The 16772-nt window shown below is 43.5% G+C and overlaps 1 protein-coding gene across 3 annotated transcripts; it reads left to right on the top strand.

Moving 5' to 3' along the window:
- The first annotated feature begins 613 nt into the window (after positions 1-613).
- Positions 614-15025, top strand: LOC147420411 (protein FMP32, mitochondrial-like). 3 transcript variants are annotated; one of them, XM_086504200.1, is made up of 9 exons: positions 614-977; positions 9020-9151; positions 9265-9324; positions 13756-13832; positions 13912-13968; positions 14062-14128; positions 14213-14276; positions 14407-14501; positions 14697-15025. In XM_086504200.1, the coding sequence occupies exons 1-8, from the start codon at positions 702-704 to the stop codon at positions 14460-14462; spliced, it is 789 nt and encodes a 262-aa protein (XP_086360326.1). In that variant the 5' UTR covers positions 614-701; the 3' UTR covers positions 14463-14501; positions 14697-15025. The 3 variants fall into 3 exon arrangements, with proteins under 3 accessions (XP_086360326.1, XP_086360325.1, XP_086360324.1); XM_086504199.1 differs by having other exon boundaries at positions 14611-15025; XM_086504198.1 differs by having other exon boundaries at positions 615-977; positions 14407-15025.
- The last annotated feature ends 1747 nt before the right edge of the window (positions 15026-16772 follow it).

Below are 16772 nucleotides of genomic sequence, written 5' to 3'. Positions count from 1 at the left end.
TCGCCTTGTGTGAACGAGTAGGGGGTGAAGGGAGATTGAGGGTGGGTTTTCGCTTTGACCCCGTCTGAACGCAATGGTATGCGAGCATGATATTGAATTTTCATACTCAACCATTGATACCTGCACATACTGGCTCTTCTTCACTCACATTAGGTAGAATCTCATCGGCAAATTTGCTCACGAACTTCTACGTTTTGGTCAGCTTTATCAAAAGTTCCTATGATGGACTCGAACTTGTACAGGGGTCTCGGATTGTTTTTCCATGGACACAACTAGCCCTGAAGGCAAAGAGTCTCTACTGAGTGAAGTGAGTGCCTTGTCAGTAAGAAAAAAATTGCAAACCCGCCACCCCCCCCCCCCGGCGTCCTCACCACTCACGGCTGTCCTTGACCCTTGATTGGTTGCCACGTTGCTCGTGCACGTGTCCTCCAACCCATTCGCTCTGCACCTCCTGCTCCATTTTCACTTCCTTATACTTCTTTGTTTGACAGGGTATGTTCACAAGATGCCGAGTAATAAAAATTTCCAAAATTGTAACCACCTACGCATCACCATTTTACACCACACACGGGGATCGAACATGAACCCGTGTGTTGCGCGCGCTCTTCATGTTCATATTCTTCTAAGCGAGTCGAGTTTGTCGCGCCCCCACGTCAGGGCAGCTGCAAGCTGTCGATTGTATTTGTAATGGTAGCGCTGCAATGGGATCTCTGAGAACGCTAGCATGCAATTTGCGTCGCCATTATCGTGCTTCTGCTCTACGAGGTTCGTGCACGGGAAGATTAACGACTCCATCTTCACTACCTTCTTCGCCAGCTTCATCAGCTCTTTCCGCAGTAGAGGCTTCTTCACATCGAATACCATACTCTTCTATTTGCAGTTTTTTCGCGTCAAAAGATCCTTTCAGGAGCTTATCGCAGCTCTCAATTGCTCCCAACAGTACCGATAAGCTTCTTCTTGTCGATACCCTTGCTCTGGTATCTCTCTTTTTCTCTCTCTCTCAGTATGTATGGGTGTGTGTGCACACCAGACAACGCATACATGTTAAGTTTCATTTGCAAGCAGAACAAGCTTATCTCTGCTTGTGTCTATTAGAAATAACGTGGAGAGAGAGAGAGAGAGAGAGAGAGAGAGAGAGAGAGAGAGAGAGAGAGAGAGAGAGAGAGAGAGAGAGAGAAGACGACGAAGAAGAAGAAGAAGAAGATTGTTTTAACGTTGTAGGAAACTATCCCAGGAGACCTTAAAGATCTATCCGACGAGGAGAGTTGAACTCAACACCTGTTATTCAAGAGGGAAATGGCATAACCAATCTAGAGAGAGAGAGAGAGAGAGAGAGAGAGAGAGAGAGAGAGAGAGAGAGAGAGAGAGAGAGAGAGAGAGAGAGTTTGTTGGATGAGGGTGGTGTACCGTTTGACGGTCATATATGCACCCCCACACTCAAATTGATTTTTCACCCCTCTTGCATGAAAAATCCTCCACTATTCATCTCTCCCCACTGTTCATGGAGGTGACATACAACATAGAGTATTTTTCATTGGTTTACAAGGATACTATTTTAATTGTGGTAGAGCAAGTCATATGGCAACTTGTTACACTAGAGCATCCAGAGCATAGTCAACAGACACTATTGCAGGATGGACAATATCATCAGGATCTAGGAGCACAGAGGAGGTTGAGAGAGCTAGGAGGAGAGAAGCAAAGAAGAGGAGAAGAAGGCAGTAGCAAGAGGATCCACCTCTACAAGCTTCATCTTCTTCCTCTAGAGGTTACCACCAGAATTAATGGGTTTTGGAGATTCTATTGTCCCTTCATTTAGTTCTAATAAATGTTACTCTTACTGTGCGTATGACATTATGAGGAGAATTTTCCTCCTCTTGGATCATAGAAAAATTTATATGTTATGAGATGTGAGATTTTTTTGAAAATCAAGAAATAGTCTTGGTCATTCATTGTATGTTTGTGGACATTTTTAGGATCACACCTCTGTGGTGTTCAGCTTTTGTACATTTAACTTGAGGCTTTGTCCTTACATTTGTTTTAATAGAAGATTTTCTCTTGGGAAAAAAAGATTAAAATGACATGAATTGTATTATTAACGTCTTTGAAAGGCCAAAAGATCTATGAGACTAAAAGTTACAACTATATGAATCATAGATAATGAAAAAGGCTAATGGTAAATGGTAATTCTACAGCTTGAAAACACCAGCTCGAGGGAGGGGGGGGGGGGGGAGTGAAGGAAAGCAAAGATGACTCCCAAAGAAAACAGGTGTAAGGAGGATGGTTGGATGAGGGGAAGTACAAGAAGGGGTGTATGTGGGATACTCATCCTTGAATTGCCCCATGGGTCTATGCAATATGATACCCACCTTGGTTATAATGAGAAAAGTGAAGGTCTTTCTCCACACTCATGTCGATTGCTTTTTTTTAGGGGGCCTGAAGATCATACCATTGATCTGATACCTGGAAGCACACCACCGAACTGGCTACCTTACCGCGTGAGCCGAGCACATAATGAAGAGATTATGAACCAAGTGAAAGATCTCTTAGAAAAGGGTCTTGTCTAGCCTACTACTTCATCGTATTGCTCTTCAGAGTTGTTGGTTTTGAAGAAAGACGGATCTTGGAGAATGTGCATCGATTATAGAGCTCTCAACAAAATCACCATGAAGAACAGATTTCCGATTCTTAGGATCGATGATATACTCGACAGGTTACAGGGATCCTCGTGCTTTAGCAGGATTGATCTGAAGAGTGGATATTATCATATCCGAATCGCGTCAGGAGACGTCTACAAGACAGCCTTTCGGACTACTTTTGGGTTACTTGAATTTTTGGTGATGCCTTTTGGCTTAACCAATGCTCCTGCGACATTTAACCGGATGATGGACAGGATTTTTCGAGATATCATTGTTTTCTTCAAGAATGAGGCAGAACACAGAGATCATCTGCTTCAGAGATACACTTTTTGGGACATATTGTCTCAGTAGCAGGAGTGCAAATGGATCCGGCAAAGATAGAGACCATACGTGATTGGCTTGATTTGAAGAATATCCATGAAGTTACAGGCTTCTTGGTACTGTGTTCGTACTAAAGGCGGTTCATACGAAAGTTTGCAGAGGTTGCTTCCCCTTTTGCATATCTTGACACAGAAAGGAGTGCTTTTCTCGTGGGGATCCACAGAGGTGACTGCCTTTGAGACATTGAAAGAGAAATTGACTACAAGACCAATTTTGACTTTGCCGGACTTGCAGAAGTCATTTGAAGTATATTGTGATGCTTGTGGTCGTAGTCTGGGTGCGGTCTTAATGCAAGAAGGCCATGTCATTGCTTAGGAGAGCCGATTGTTCTCTAGGCTGGAGATGACAACACAGATTTATGAGAAAGAGCTTTTGGCCGTTATCCATGCTCTTACTCAGTGGCGGCATTACCTACTCAGAGCGGATTTTACTGTTTTTACAGACCATCAGAGTTTGCGCTACTTCTTGTCACAGAAGCAGCTTTCAGAAAAGCAGATGCGGTGGGCGAACATCTTGTTACAGTTTCATTTCCAGATTGTCCATGTGCAGGGACAGAAGAATGTGGTGGCAGATGCTTTATCTCGGAAGCCGTTGGTTCTGGCTATTTCCGCGATACATCATAGGAGCTTCGAGAATATGGTTGACCAGTATTGCAGAAATACAGATTTTGCAGATATTTTCACACAGATACGGGATGGGGAGACAGTAGCAGGATACTCCATTCGGGAAGGCTACTTGATGAGAAAAACCATGTTGTGCGTTACACAGCCGTTGAGGGAAAAGGTTATGACTGAATGCCACTGTCCACCTTTACCGGGTCACCGCGGCATTGCTACCACCATGAAAGGGGTAGAGAGATACTTCTTTTGGCCGAGACTCAAAAAGGATGTGGAAGAGTTTGTGCGCAGTTGCTTAGTATACCATAAGGTCAAGTTTGACAAGCATAAGGCACAGGGATTGTTACAGCCTTTACCCATACCCACCCGCCCCTTGGAAAGTATTGCAATGGATTTCATTTTTGATCTCCCGAGAACACAGAATGATCACGATGATTTTTCGATTACATGGCATGCCCGAGGCGATTGTCTCCGACAGAGACCTTAGATTTACGAGTTTGTTTTGAAAGGCAATTTGGGAGAACATGGGCACGCAGTTGCAGTTCTCATCATCGTTCCACTTGCAGACTAACGGGCAATCTGAGATTGTCAATTCAGTGGTTTTAGATTTGTTGAAGTCTTGTATCTCGGATCAGAAGACTCAAATGGGAAAAGCACTTACCTTTGGTGGAATTTGCCTACAATAACACGATAACACTCTTCGACGGGGAAAGCGCCATTTGAGATTGTTGAAGGTGCTGTGAAGGTTCCACCCTTCCTAAGCACGAAAGATAAGATTTTTGAAGCGAATGAATATACACGAGATTTGGTTACGGCTTTTACCAAGGTTCGCGAGACTTTGCAGAAGTCTCAAGAACGGTAGAAAAAAGGCAGCGGATCGCCATCGTCGCGACTTGAAATTGAAGGAGGATGATTGGGTGCTCTTACATTTTGAGAAGGCACGCCTAAGAAAGAAAAAGAGAAAGGAGAGGCTTTTTCCAAAGCTTAGTATGTGATCGTTGAAAAGATAAATGATGTCTCCTTTCGATTGAAATTGCCAGATACTTGGAGGATTCACAATGCATTCCATGTGAGTCTCTTGAAACCTTTTAAGGGTGATGTGTCTGATGATGGGGAGCCTGATGAGCAACCCGAAGTGGAAGAAAACGAGGAGATCCTTGTTCCTGAACAGATTTTGGCACATAAGGTACGAAGAAAGGTAAAGTCTGAAGGCGGTTCTTGGTTAAGTTCAAGAGCTATCCTGCATTTGATGCAAAGTGGATGGAGGAGGAGGACCTAGCAGATACTCCTCGAACTGTGAAACTTTACCTCGATGCTTTTGGTTTAGCATAGTCTACTCCAAACGGAACCCAAAATTCAGCTTGGCCGGAGATCTGGTGCAGTGGGATGCACAAGAGGGGAGTCACTCCGCTCTTTTGTCAACAGATGCCTTGATTTTGATACTAAAGTCACTGATGTCTCTTTGAGCTTCAGGGATACTGAGAGCTGACAGTATTCTGCTCGATGACTTTATGAAATGGAATTCCTGATTATGATACTGATTTGTTCTTGACTTATTTCGAGTGCAGGAACTGATAGACGAAATGACTGTAGCATTTTGGTCTGATTGATCTCGAATAGACATGGTTTCAATAGGGGTTAGTCAATCAGACATCGATGAGGTCCCGATTGGATCTAGATGCGATTGCTAGCTACATTGCCAATAAGTCATGGTCTAAGATCAGAATGAATGTTGAATGTCATGTGATGTCCTGTGATGTCTTGTGATGTGACTGTCGATTTGGTACATGTACTAGATGTGTGTTCCTAGTACGTAGGTACTAACAGTCAGTGTCTGCTAAGACGGTTTATGGCTTCTGTCGGTTTTGCAGGCGTAATTGCGGTCAATTACAATGCTTTCAAGAGGGGGGTATGTCACAAAGTGATGGCTATCGACAACAGAAACCCTAATTTCTGCCAAAAACCCTAATTTACAAAAACCCTAATTTTTGGAAACCCTAACCCTAACTGCTGGCTGAAACCCTAAATGTGGGAGAAACCCTGATTTGGGCGGCTGAAAATGCCACGTGGCCAGCGTACGGATTTCCCGAAAAAGCGCCGGATTTTGCGGGGATGAAAAACAGCCAGCCAAGCGACGCAAACTGATGCCTTTTGCTCTACGCTTTCGCAAGGCGATAGAGAGAGAGATTACTTGCTTTATTTTGAAAGCCCTATAGAGGGTTTGAGAGAGAGAATTTTTGCTTTTGTTCTGAAGCATTTGGGGCTCTGCTTTTGGGCATCCCTTGTAAACTTTAAATAAGTGGTTTAGGGTTCACTCTGTAGAGCATGTGGACGTAGAGTTTGAGAGTGAAACCCTAACCGCTCTCTTGTACTTTGACATTGATTTAATACATAAAGAAATACCGAAAGGGGCGCCAGTCTTTGGGGCCAATATCTCTAGGCATGGAACTCCGTCGGGCGAGTGCAAATCTATTGTGATCTGTGAATTGTTTTGAAGTGGTTATTTGGTGCTGTCGCGAATGATTCTTGACTTGGAGTGTCCAAGTCTGTTACAGGTCTTGTTGAAAACGCTAGTTCTTGCTGAGGGGGGTCTTGCTGAGGAGGAAAACGCTAGAGGGCCTGCTGCAAGAGATTGCGTGTGCTCTCCTTGTTTCTCCTACTTCTACTGAGTGACTGTCAGGGTTCTTTTATATTTCCTTAGCAGTTTGCCCTACTTACTTTTCCAACAAAAGTCACTTATTAATAAATAAGTGAAAAATGCGTATTTTGGGAAAAAGCGTTCTATGCTTTGTAAAATGCTCGTGATGGGTACTGAAATTTGAATGCCATGCTAATGATCATGTTGTGTGCAACCAAAGGTTTTGCAACTAGTCTAAGTGCCTCGACATGCACGGCCTGCTCACAGGCTCACAAAGGTGCCAGAACACTTTCTAAGCTGACCTGAACCCTAGACCTGATATAGCTTGTCCACATGCACATAGGGTTAGATGTGCACGTGACAACTGAGCTATGACTGCGTGTAATGGTTGGTAGACCCACAAAAAATACCCTAAAGATACTGCATTTGTGGTGCTAAAAAGCTTCATAAGCAAATTCATGAATTTGCATGCCACTACAAATATGCCTTTGCTAAACACTAGGGCCTATAACACCGAGTGTGTGTGCATTTAGCAAAAACGTATCCGAGCTTGCATTTCCATGACTAATGATTTGTACTTGCCAATGCTTATGGTGGATGTTATGCTCATAGCGTACATAAAAAATGAGTGAATGAAATGTGTAATACTTCCCACTGCAATTACCCAATAGCCTTGCTAAAACATTTAGACTATTATAGAATGTGAAGATAAATCACATCTAGGTACGAACAATGAAACATTTTGATTAATGGGACATACTCTTGCTATATGTGTGATAGGTATGCAAAATTATAGGCCAAGAAGAAACTCGAACAACCATTCGTTAATGCTGTTTAACAATACTTGTAACATTAACAAGTCTTAATAGGTATGTGATAATTTTTGGCTACTGAAATTGTTCCTGATATCACGTGCTCAAAGGGGTCTAATAAACGGATTTGACCAACACCTAGCGACTCTTTCGTGACACACAATTGGGGAAATAGGCGTAGGTGTCAGTCCAAGGGACTTGTATTCTCCACATGTGGAATATGTCTCCTATAATGATGTCAAGAAATAGAGCGTCCATCAAGTATGAGATGTACTTTTTGTGGAGGTAACTTGAAATACTCAGCGACATGAGTGAGAGGGACCCTCATAGACCTTGCTCCACACCGGCTAAACCGAACTCCATGGGTTTTTAGGCCATGTTGCACACCTTGTAACTAACATGTACCAAATGAAACCCTACCTTGTAGGCCTATAGCCATTTCAATAGGGAATGAACCTTTGATTCATTGTGATAAAATCCTTGGCTCATCATGACCTTGTCATTTGAGTAAAAGGTTATTATGAGTAACCCCTTAGGTGTACAATGACCAATGTGCCATCCAACTACTTGGTGATATGTGCGAAACTCAAACTCAACCACCATAATTGAAGTGCTTCCAATGCTTCAATGCATGAATGAGAGAATTTTCTTTCAATATGCAAAATAGTTTTTCTTATCATTATTTAGTTTACGTGAGAGGAATGCATCTGGAGAACAAGAAAAGACTAGAGAAGTGAAGCCAGTGTGCCATTTGTATTCAGATTCTATGAAGTAAAGTTATGTCCCAACTCTGTGTAGGCATCTATCCCTGTCCTTGAAGGTTCAGTCAGTTTAAAAAATGGAGGTATTTTTTTTTTCCGAATGAAGACGAACAAAATTGTTGCTGCCCTTCTTGCCTTGGGGCAGTGAACCATCACCTACCATCGCTTTTAACTCAACATACTGCTTCCATGCTGCTCTGCAGCCTGGTAATGACTCCCCATAGTGACATTAGAACATTCAGCCTGCGAGTGTGCACACCCTCACAAATATACCTCACACTTTCTTGTTGAGAGGGATCGGGGATACAAGGGGCTGATTGCAAAGTTTCAAGATGGCTTCTTTGGCCTCTTTAAGGGCTCAAGCATGGGCTACAAGCCAGCCTTGACCATCACAGGTGGGCTTATTGAAGACAGTAAAAGTGGCACATTCATGTTAGTTTAATTTTTAGACAATTGTTCTTGCTTGTAAAAGGTGCGTTCTCTACTCTCCATTGCTGGTAGATTGATATCCTTGGTAAGGTGGTATCTTGAATGTGCCATTGCTAGATTTGAGGAAAGGTGCAAAGTATAGAGGTTTGTAAAGTATAGAGGTTTGTAATGAAGGTTTCTTTTCCTTGGTAACTTCCAAAGCTTAGAGTGGACAGGTACTGGACAATACACTGAGAGTTGCCACCCAGACATGGGCAGCAACGTTAAATCACAAGCTTTGACGTTGTTTTGGGGGGAATACATGATCAACCACCAATAGCTGCAGTGCGAAGCTGCCATGTGGCCATGTCATGCCTTTTCTATGAAGACAAGGATGTGAAAGGCAACACTGAAACTGCCTGTGGATCTGAATATGATGGAATTGTTAAATTAGATAGAAGATATGTGTGCTCTGGTATTTTTAGTTAAAGTTTTGTCAACTTTGTGTAAAAAAAGAGTATCCTTTATGGAAAATGTCTAGGAATCTTTCAGTTGTTAATTAGTTGATCTATCTATGTGGACTGACTTTGGTAAATGTCAAATCGAGAATACTTTAAGAAATCTGCGTTTATTTTTTAGGTGTTATCTATCTATGTGGTAGACTTTGGTTTGCATGCTGGATTGGAATAATCAAAATCTTTTTCTCCATCTTTTTATCCTGAGTGATCTACTTTTGAAAGGTCAATGAATGTGCTTTCGGTGGCAGGTACGTAAGTTAGAAGCACAAGGTTTTGATGCTAAGCAGGCTGAGGCAATCACTGCAGCAATGACTGATATACTCAACGATTGCCTGCAAAATGTATCAGACTCTTTCGTGTCCAAGTCTGAGTTAGACCAGGTATACAAAAACTAAACATTGCTTGAACATTGTGGTTGGGGGTTTTCCTTTTCAGCTACATTTCAATGATTTTTGGTCCCAAGGTTTTAATGTTTGCACTCTGCTATTGACAGTATAACATGATGCTAGGCTCCGCATGCACAAAGCTGCAGTCAGATTTACAAACTGCACAGGTAACTGAAAAGGGGCAAATTTTGTACAGTAGTTAAGAGTTTGACTCTTTTTGAAAACCAAAAAATAGTCTTGGTTAATTTTTTGTATGTAATATGGATAGTATGGGGATGACACCTCTGTGGTGATTGGCTTTGTATACTGAGATGTTTATTGAATAAGAAGGATTTTCCTTGTCTTAAAAAAAGAAAAAGTTTGCTTCATAGTTACAGCACCTATGCATCTACTGAGTGTACACGGTTAACCTGGATGCATCCCACACTTCCTTTACAACATTTTTGGCTTCAGAGATTGTTATAGAAGACTTATTTATCTGTTAGTAAGTGGACGTGGTTGAAAAGTGACAACAGCGCTTGGGAAGAGGTTGCCGTTGCCCTTGGAGGGTGCGTTTTGAACAGTCTACTGTTGGAAATACGGTTGCAGGAATGCACGAGAAGATGGAGAACATGAAGGAGATTGTCAAGAGCACACAATCCTAAAAGTAGTATTACTAAGTGTGCCTTCAGTTGAATTATTCTGAAAGTGGTGTGTAGCCAAATAAGCATAAATCTTCTCATACCTAGCACTTAGAGCTTGCTTTAAACCATACAAGGCTTCTTAATCTTGCACACCTTGTTTTCCTTGCTTTTTTGAAAAAACCGACGAGGTTATGATACATAAACTTCCTTGTGCAAATCACCATTTAAAACGACTGTCTTTATGTCCAACTGATGTACATTCCAACCATTATGAATTGCCAATGCACAAATGCTACGAATTATAGTCATATTACAAGTGTATGCAAAAGTTTAATCAAAATCAATGCCCTTTTTTTGAGCATACCCTTCTGCCACAAGTCTAGTTTTATAGAGATCCACACTACTATCATGCTTACGTTTCAATTAAAAAATCCACTTAGTACCAATGACCCTTTTACAAGGAGACAAATTACACAAAGACGATGTGCCATTCTTCACAATGGCATCATACTTGTGAGAGTGCGCGTGTGCGGAAGCGTGAAAGAGGGGAGAGAGAGAGAGAGACCGTAGACAAACGCTAGATGTGAGAGGAGGGGAGGTCGAGCAAGCCAGAAGGATGCCTCAGGACCCAGCATAAAAGGAATATAGGATGGGCGCCCGGACAAAAGAAGGCGGACGGCCGGCTCAAATGTGGGCGGCCGGACAGTGCAACCTATATGCATATGCAAGCATGGGTGGCCAGCCCGGAGGCACACTAGCTATACATGTATGTCCTAGACTTGTGAAGCAGCAGAGTGGTGTAAGTCTAACACCCCCTCTCAGCACCGGATGTTGAACAAACCGCGTGAAGCCGAAGATGTGGGGCAAACGATGAAGATGTCTGCTGCGATGTCCACTGAAGGACAATACTCTGCGAGTGTAGCAGCAGTCTGGGGTGACCCAACCGCCGAGAGATCTCCATGGTAAAGTGCTGTCACAAGCAGTGTAGTAAACTGTTGTACTCCGCCGATACAAGGTGAAGATACTGCGTGAAGGTCCCGAATTGAGTGTGAAAAAGACTCCTTGTCGTAAAAGAAGTGCCAATAGACCTGCAAGTGTCCTGCCCAATAGGATCTATGGTGTCTGTAGTCAACAGTCTGGAGAAAATGGAGAAGCCCAGGAACTGTCATGAAAATGACCGGAAGCCTGTAAATGCATGAACCTATAACCCAATGTGGAACGTGTAACCCAGTGTGGCCAGGTGGCTAAGCTGTGTAAAACTCCAGGAAGGCTAGATGTAGCAATCTGCGCCATAAACGTCCTTCGAATCAAGGAAAGCCAGACTAAAGAGCCTGCACTGTAGAAGCTACCGCAAAGGTGGCTGTTGCAAAAAAACGCTTGTTGATCCAGCTTTCCAAAAACTTTGAAGGTAGCAATCCAAATGTTGGTAGTGCAGTTGCTCTTCTACACTCCCGATCTTTTGGATTGCTACCTTCAGAGTTTCTTACACTCACCCTCGGCAACCTTACAACTACCTTATCCCCCAACCTGGGCAGCAAGCCACTCCCCCGAGCTCATTTACATTTGCATTGAGAGCCACACCAAGTTGCGGTTTGATGGCGTTGTTGGTGCGGATTTGTTTTGGTTGACAACGAAGGATTGGAGGCAGGAGATACAGACAAGATGGCGCAACAGATTGGTCTGGCCTTTTCTCTTCTCAGAGGTTATTCACAACACAGACTGCTCAGTCTGGCTTCCCTTCTTCATACAGGATGATTACGGTGCAAACAGCTTTGTCTGACCACACCTCTTCTCAGAGGCCCTTCACAGCGCAGACTGTTAGTCTGACTTGCCCCTCATCTTGGATAACCCTATCTATTGACAAGACACCATTCGATGGTGGTCCGTGCGGTCTCCTTGTGACTGCTACAGCTTACGGTATCTTCTATAGTGCAGACTGTTTAGTCTCGCTTTCCTTGATTCGGAGGACCTTTACTGCACAGATTGCTACATCTGGCCTTCCTGGAGTTTCACACAGCTTAGCCATGTTAGAAGACGGGCACCACGTGCCAATAGAAAAGAACAGACCGAACAAACTTTTAGCACTTCAATAACAACTGAATTGAGAGAGAGAGAGACGACACGCGACTCGGAGTGGCGGAATTCCACCCCAGAGAGTATTGGCCTCAAACCTTGGCGCCCCTTTCGGTATTTCTTTATATTGCATCAACACAGTACAAGCCGATACTCCAGACTCTGCACCTTCTCTAGGAAGCATGCCAGAGAATGAGCCCTAACCTCATATTTGAAGGCCCTTGGCCTGAAAAGCAATTACAGTGAAAAGCCTTCAAAACTCAAAAGCTTTTGGTCCAAAAGCAATGCCAAAAAAGCTGCCACCGCGTTTTACGGATTTCCGTACAACTGCCACGTCAGCAACTAGTGCAAAACGCGGAGCGTCCGTACAACTGCCACGTCATTAGTTTTTGAGTGTGTGTGTGTGTGTGGTCCTGCTTTATTTTACTTCCTTTATGTCACTGGGGCCCCATCAGACGGGGTCCCCATAAGTTGGTAGGACTTCTTCTTCTGTTACTTGTTCTTCTTAGGGTTTAGGCCCCTCGGCCAGGATCTCCAAGTTGTCTCCATTCTTCAAGGCTTCGACACGTCAGTAGTTTGTGACATCCCCCCTTCTTGAAAGAAAGTAATCGTCGGCCAGGCAGAGCACTCAAATGTGAAGAAAAATGCTGTATTCAACAGTATACAGTGTGCTGAATATTATTTCTGTGATGTCCCTGCTACCACACAATCACCTACTGCTGAAGATGACTCTCCGCAGTCAAAAAATGATTGCTGCCACTGCAATGAATGAGCTGCAAGCTGTCGCCTGCTCTACACACGCGCAGACCTGAAACTGACAAGCTGCTGCCTGTGCAGGTCAAAAACTGACCTGCTACTGCTGTTCTTGCTGCCGCCTGCCTACAAATGATGGGCTGCAAGCTGTCACCTGCTTTACAGTACACACGCAGACAAGAAAAAACTGACGACCTGATCTGAAATGCATTGCCTCGATGTGCGTGGAGTTGCTCATGAACAGTTTGCTGCTGTCACGACCAGTTTACGTGCCCTGTGCAGAATGGTCATTCCATCGCGAGCCATTCCACACACACACACACACACACACACACACACACACACAGAGAGAGAGAGAGAGAGAGAGAGAGAGAGAGAGAGAGAGAGAGAGAGAGAGAGAGAGAGAGATGAAATGTTATATTAATGTCTTCAAAAGGCCAAAGTGACCTATGAGACCAGAAAGTTACAATGTGGTGGATCTGATACAAAGTCAGAGTAACAAGATGACAAAATGACAAAATAAAATACTATGGAATCCTAAACTGCTAGGTGTGAACTAAGCAGCTAAACGGCTAGCTGGGATAGCTAGATCACAGGAGATCCAGCATCGGTCGCTGGCGGATCTCATCAATCTCCTCCATGGTCAGTAGTCTGACCGGGCGTCGTGCATGTCGAGCCAAAGTAATCCGAATCCTCTGATGCAGCCTCCGTCGATGCTGTCTAGTCCTCCGCAGTCGTGGGCGTCTGGATCTCCCCAGCTCAGTCGCTCGGTCGATCAATATGCCTCTAGTGTAAAGCGACGAGCTCTGCTGTGGTAATAACTCCTCCGAATGTCCAGTGGCAGCTCTAAAGAAGTCTGTGATCTGTCTCTGAGACTGGCTAGCCTCTCCTCTCATCATGCTCTCTCCGTGTCTGTGCAGCTTGAGCAAAAACAAACCCAGGCATCTCTGATCCTCGTACCGCATGACTCTAGCGAGAGAGAGAGAGAGAGAGAGAGAGAGAGAGAGAGAGAGAGAGAGAGAGAGAGAGAGAGAGAGAGAGAGAGAGAGAGAGAGAGAGAGAGAGAGAGAGAGAGAGAGAGAGAGAGAGAGAGAGAGAGAGAGAGAGAGAGAGAGAGATTCATTGATTGATTGATTTTGTAATTTGCAGGAGAAAAGGCTCTCTGCGATACATCGTGAAACTGAAAAGCTACGAGGGGACATTGAGAAACTACATGGTGAAATAAGGTTGAGTTCGGGCTTGTGACATTTTTCTTCAAGGTTAAGGTTGAAAGCAACATGATTTCACAATCTCATCTTTTAACAGGTTTGAGATGGACAAAGTTTCTGCCGGGCAACGGCTGGATCTGAACTTGGAACGGGGGTATATTCCATTCTCGAGCTGAGCCTTATCTATGTATGTGTCAGGGTGATGTGGGTGCTTGGTTAGCTTCTAAGGTGGGACTGCTATTTTCAGCCGCATCAAAGAAGAGCTAGCAAATCAAAGTGCAGAGACCTCCAATTTGACAAACAAACTCGACAAAGTAATTTTACTAATTTTGTTCTTACGATTGTGATGTAAAATTTATGTACACTTGCAATTCACGTTCTACCGTCTGATTTTCCAGGAAATCAATGCCTTAAAAATGCAGCTAGAAGGTTCAAAATATGACGTCATCAAGTACTGCATAGGTTTGAACTATCTCTGCTGAGCATGAATTGGATATGGTCTTTGTTTTTTTCAGAAACATAGAAAACCAGTTTTGCTTTACTGAAGGTTTCATCACCATGGAATATTCAATTGCTCATGGAAATGGCACAGGTACGATTATTTCCGTGTATGCGTTGGGTCTCGGACTCCTGCGGATTTTCAAGTGATGAACGTGCGGGCAATTACTATCTGAGGCATTCAGAGAGGTCCGATGATCTCTCAATTTTGCACTTTTAACACGCAGATATTTGATCGACCACCCTTTCTTTCCATCTCGGGTTGGTTGGCACTAATTAAGCTCACAGTAGCTTACAGGATCAAAATGCCGAAGCTTTTCCGCATGGAGGAGGTAGCATTTCATCCTTGCTTGAGTTCATACTAAAGAAATGGTGTTTCTGCAGACCGAATTGTTGGGCTTGCAAAGGTTTGCCAAATTGTTTTACCCAGAGACCGTGCAATTGTTAAGATTGAGTTGGGGTCTGAAAGCTGGGTGGGTCGAAGAACTATTCTTTATGTTGTGACGGTGTGATAGACACTCTCTCCATGCACATATTGAGCAATGATGGAAATCAGAAGATTCTTGTTGTCAGCTTGTGTTACCACAGGTATTATAAAAGATGTATATAGAATGATTGCTATAAATGTGCTTCACAATTATGAGTGTTGCAGATTTTGGTGATAGGTCGTTGTTTTTATTGGGCACTTGTGCAAATGTAACGATTTTGGATAATTGTGGTTGAATATCTTGTTGACATGTTTGGCAGTTGCTTGTTTTTTGTAAATTCCAGCGCGTGCTAATGATTTGCTTTCTTTCTACATCTCCGGCAGTGCCTTCTTCCTTTGGGCGCCTTGTTTGAGGATCTTGTGATGCATTCATTGTGTACTATAGTTTCGTCTTACTCAGCTTCTTCAGATTCTATCCTGGAATGCAATGCCTACTTGCTATCTGGCATGGCTCAAAAATCATGTATTTTGAAGGCCATATTATCGTTCACATACTCAAACGCCCTTTATGCTCCTCACTGCATTCTATTGATGACCCATTCTCCGTCATTGTTTCCCCACTCCCACACGCGTGCACATAGATGTGTGCGAGAAGACATGGAATTAAAACCTTGCCATGAATAGACTTTCTACTTCCCCAAGGGAAAACCTTCCACTCCCACACACGTGCACATAGATGTGTGCGAGAAGACATGGAATTAAAAGCGTGCCATGAATAGACTTTTTACTTCCCCAAGGGAAAACTTTCTTCCTGCCCTCTTGGGCTTGCTGGTTCTAGCCCAAAACCGTACTGCCCCAAAGGGGTGAGGCCTTAGTGATGCCTTCCCTTTTTGCTACTGAAAAAGGGAATATTATTTTGGAAAAATATATAGTTTTAAAAAAAAACACTGTGGGTATTGTGGGTATTGTTTTGGTCGGTAAAGATAGTCAATTATCATGCTGAGTGTGGGTTAGGATGGATTTGAGTGAAGGACACGTGAATGCTCTAATGGTGTATCCAGATTGCACGAGCTAGAGAAACCATTGATTTGTAGATATGCTTCTGCTTGTTCACTATTGGGCTTGAAAGAATATACAAGGTGTTGCACAATATCAGCATCGGCCTCTCTCTCTCTCTCTCTCTCTCTCTCTCTCTCTCTCTTTGTGGCATTTGCACCTGCGTCTGTGCAAGGACTTTGGCGAGCACTCTTACAAGATCCATTTTACACCTCGTAGGTAATTTCATGCCACAGCCATTATAATGTCTTTGGGTCTTGAAGCTTCACGCCTTGAGTGAGTACACTATGGCTAGGGTGCTGCTAGAGCGGGTGGAGCTCAAGGAGAAGCGTGGGTAGAAGTCACGATCAATTGGATGGGGTAACTTGGGTCGAGGAATTGAGGGTATCATGAGCATGGATGAGCAACATGCAGTGCACAAATTGCAACTGAGAACTTGCAATCTCTCTCTCTCTCTCTCTCTCTCTCTCTCTCTCTCACACACACACACACACACACTTTTTTTTGTAAATCGTGATTTAATTTACAAGTGGGAAAACCCACAATAAAGGAAAACAAAAGACGGAGCATTGAGATGCTCTGAAAGCTAGAAACAATCAAAGAAAATATTATAGGTTTGAGATGCCTCCCACATCATAAGCATAGCGTAGTGCTTGTCCAAGCGAAAACTTGAAGTGCGAAAAAGGGCTAATTTCCATTGCATGAAACATTTGAGAGTTATTCTAGTGCCATATGGTCCAGATAACCCAAAATTTGACCCAACTAAAGAAGACCGTCGCTTTTGGAGGACTCCAAAAGTCTAGAACTGTCTGTGAAAGATGTTGGATGGGAAACAAAGGTGTAGAGCAGAGGACGCTTGATGAAGATCCAAGAGCAACGGCAATCCCAAAGCAAATGTGTAAGAGGCTTGTCAACCCCATGAGATTGGACATGTTGAGAGAAGGCAATGTGTTGTACATGCAACAAAGTACCAACTG

The sequence above is a fragment of the Adiantum capillus-veneris genome, chromosome 28 (genome assembly GCF_014529385.1).
Source record: "Adiantum capillus-veneris isolate H3 chromosome 28, ASM1452938v2, whole genome shotgun sequence".
NCBI classification, from domain to species: domain Eukaryota; kingdom Viridiplantae; phylum Streptophyta; class Polypodiopsida; order Polypodiales; family Pteridaceae; genus Adiantum; species Adiantum capillus-veneris.
The sequence above is the reverse complement of the archived record's forward strand: the minus strand, read 5'-3'. Positions and strand labels throughout refer to the sequence as shown.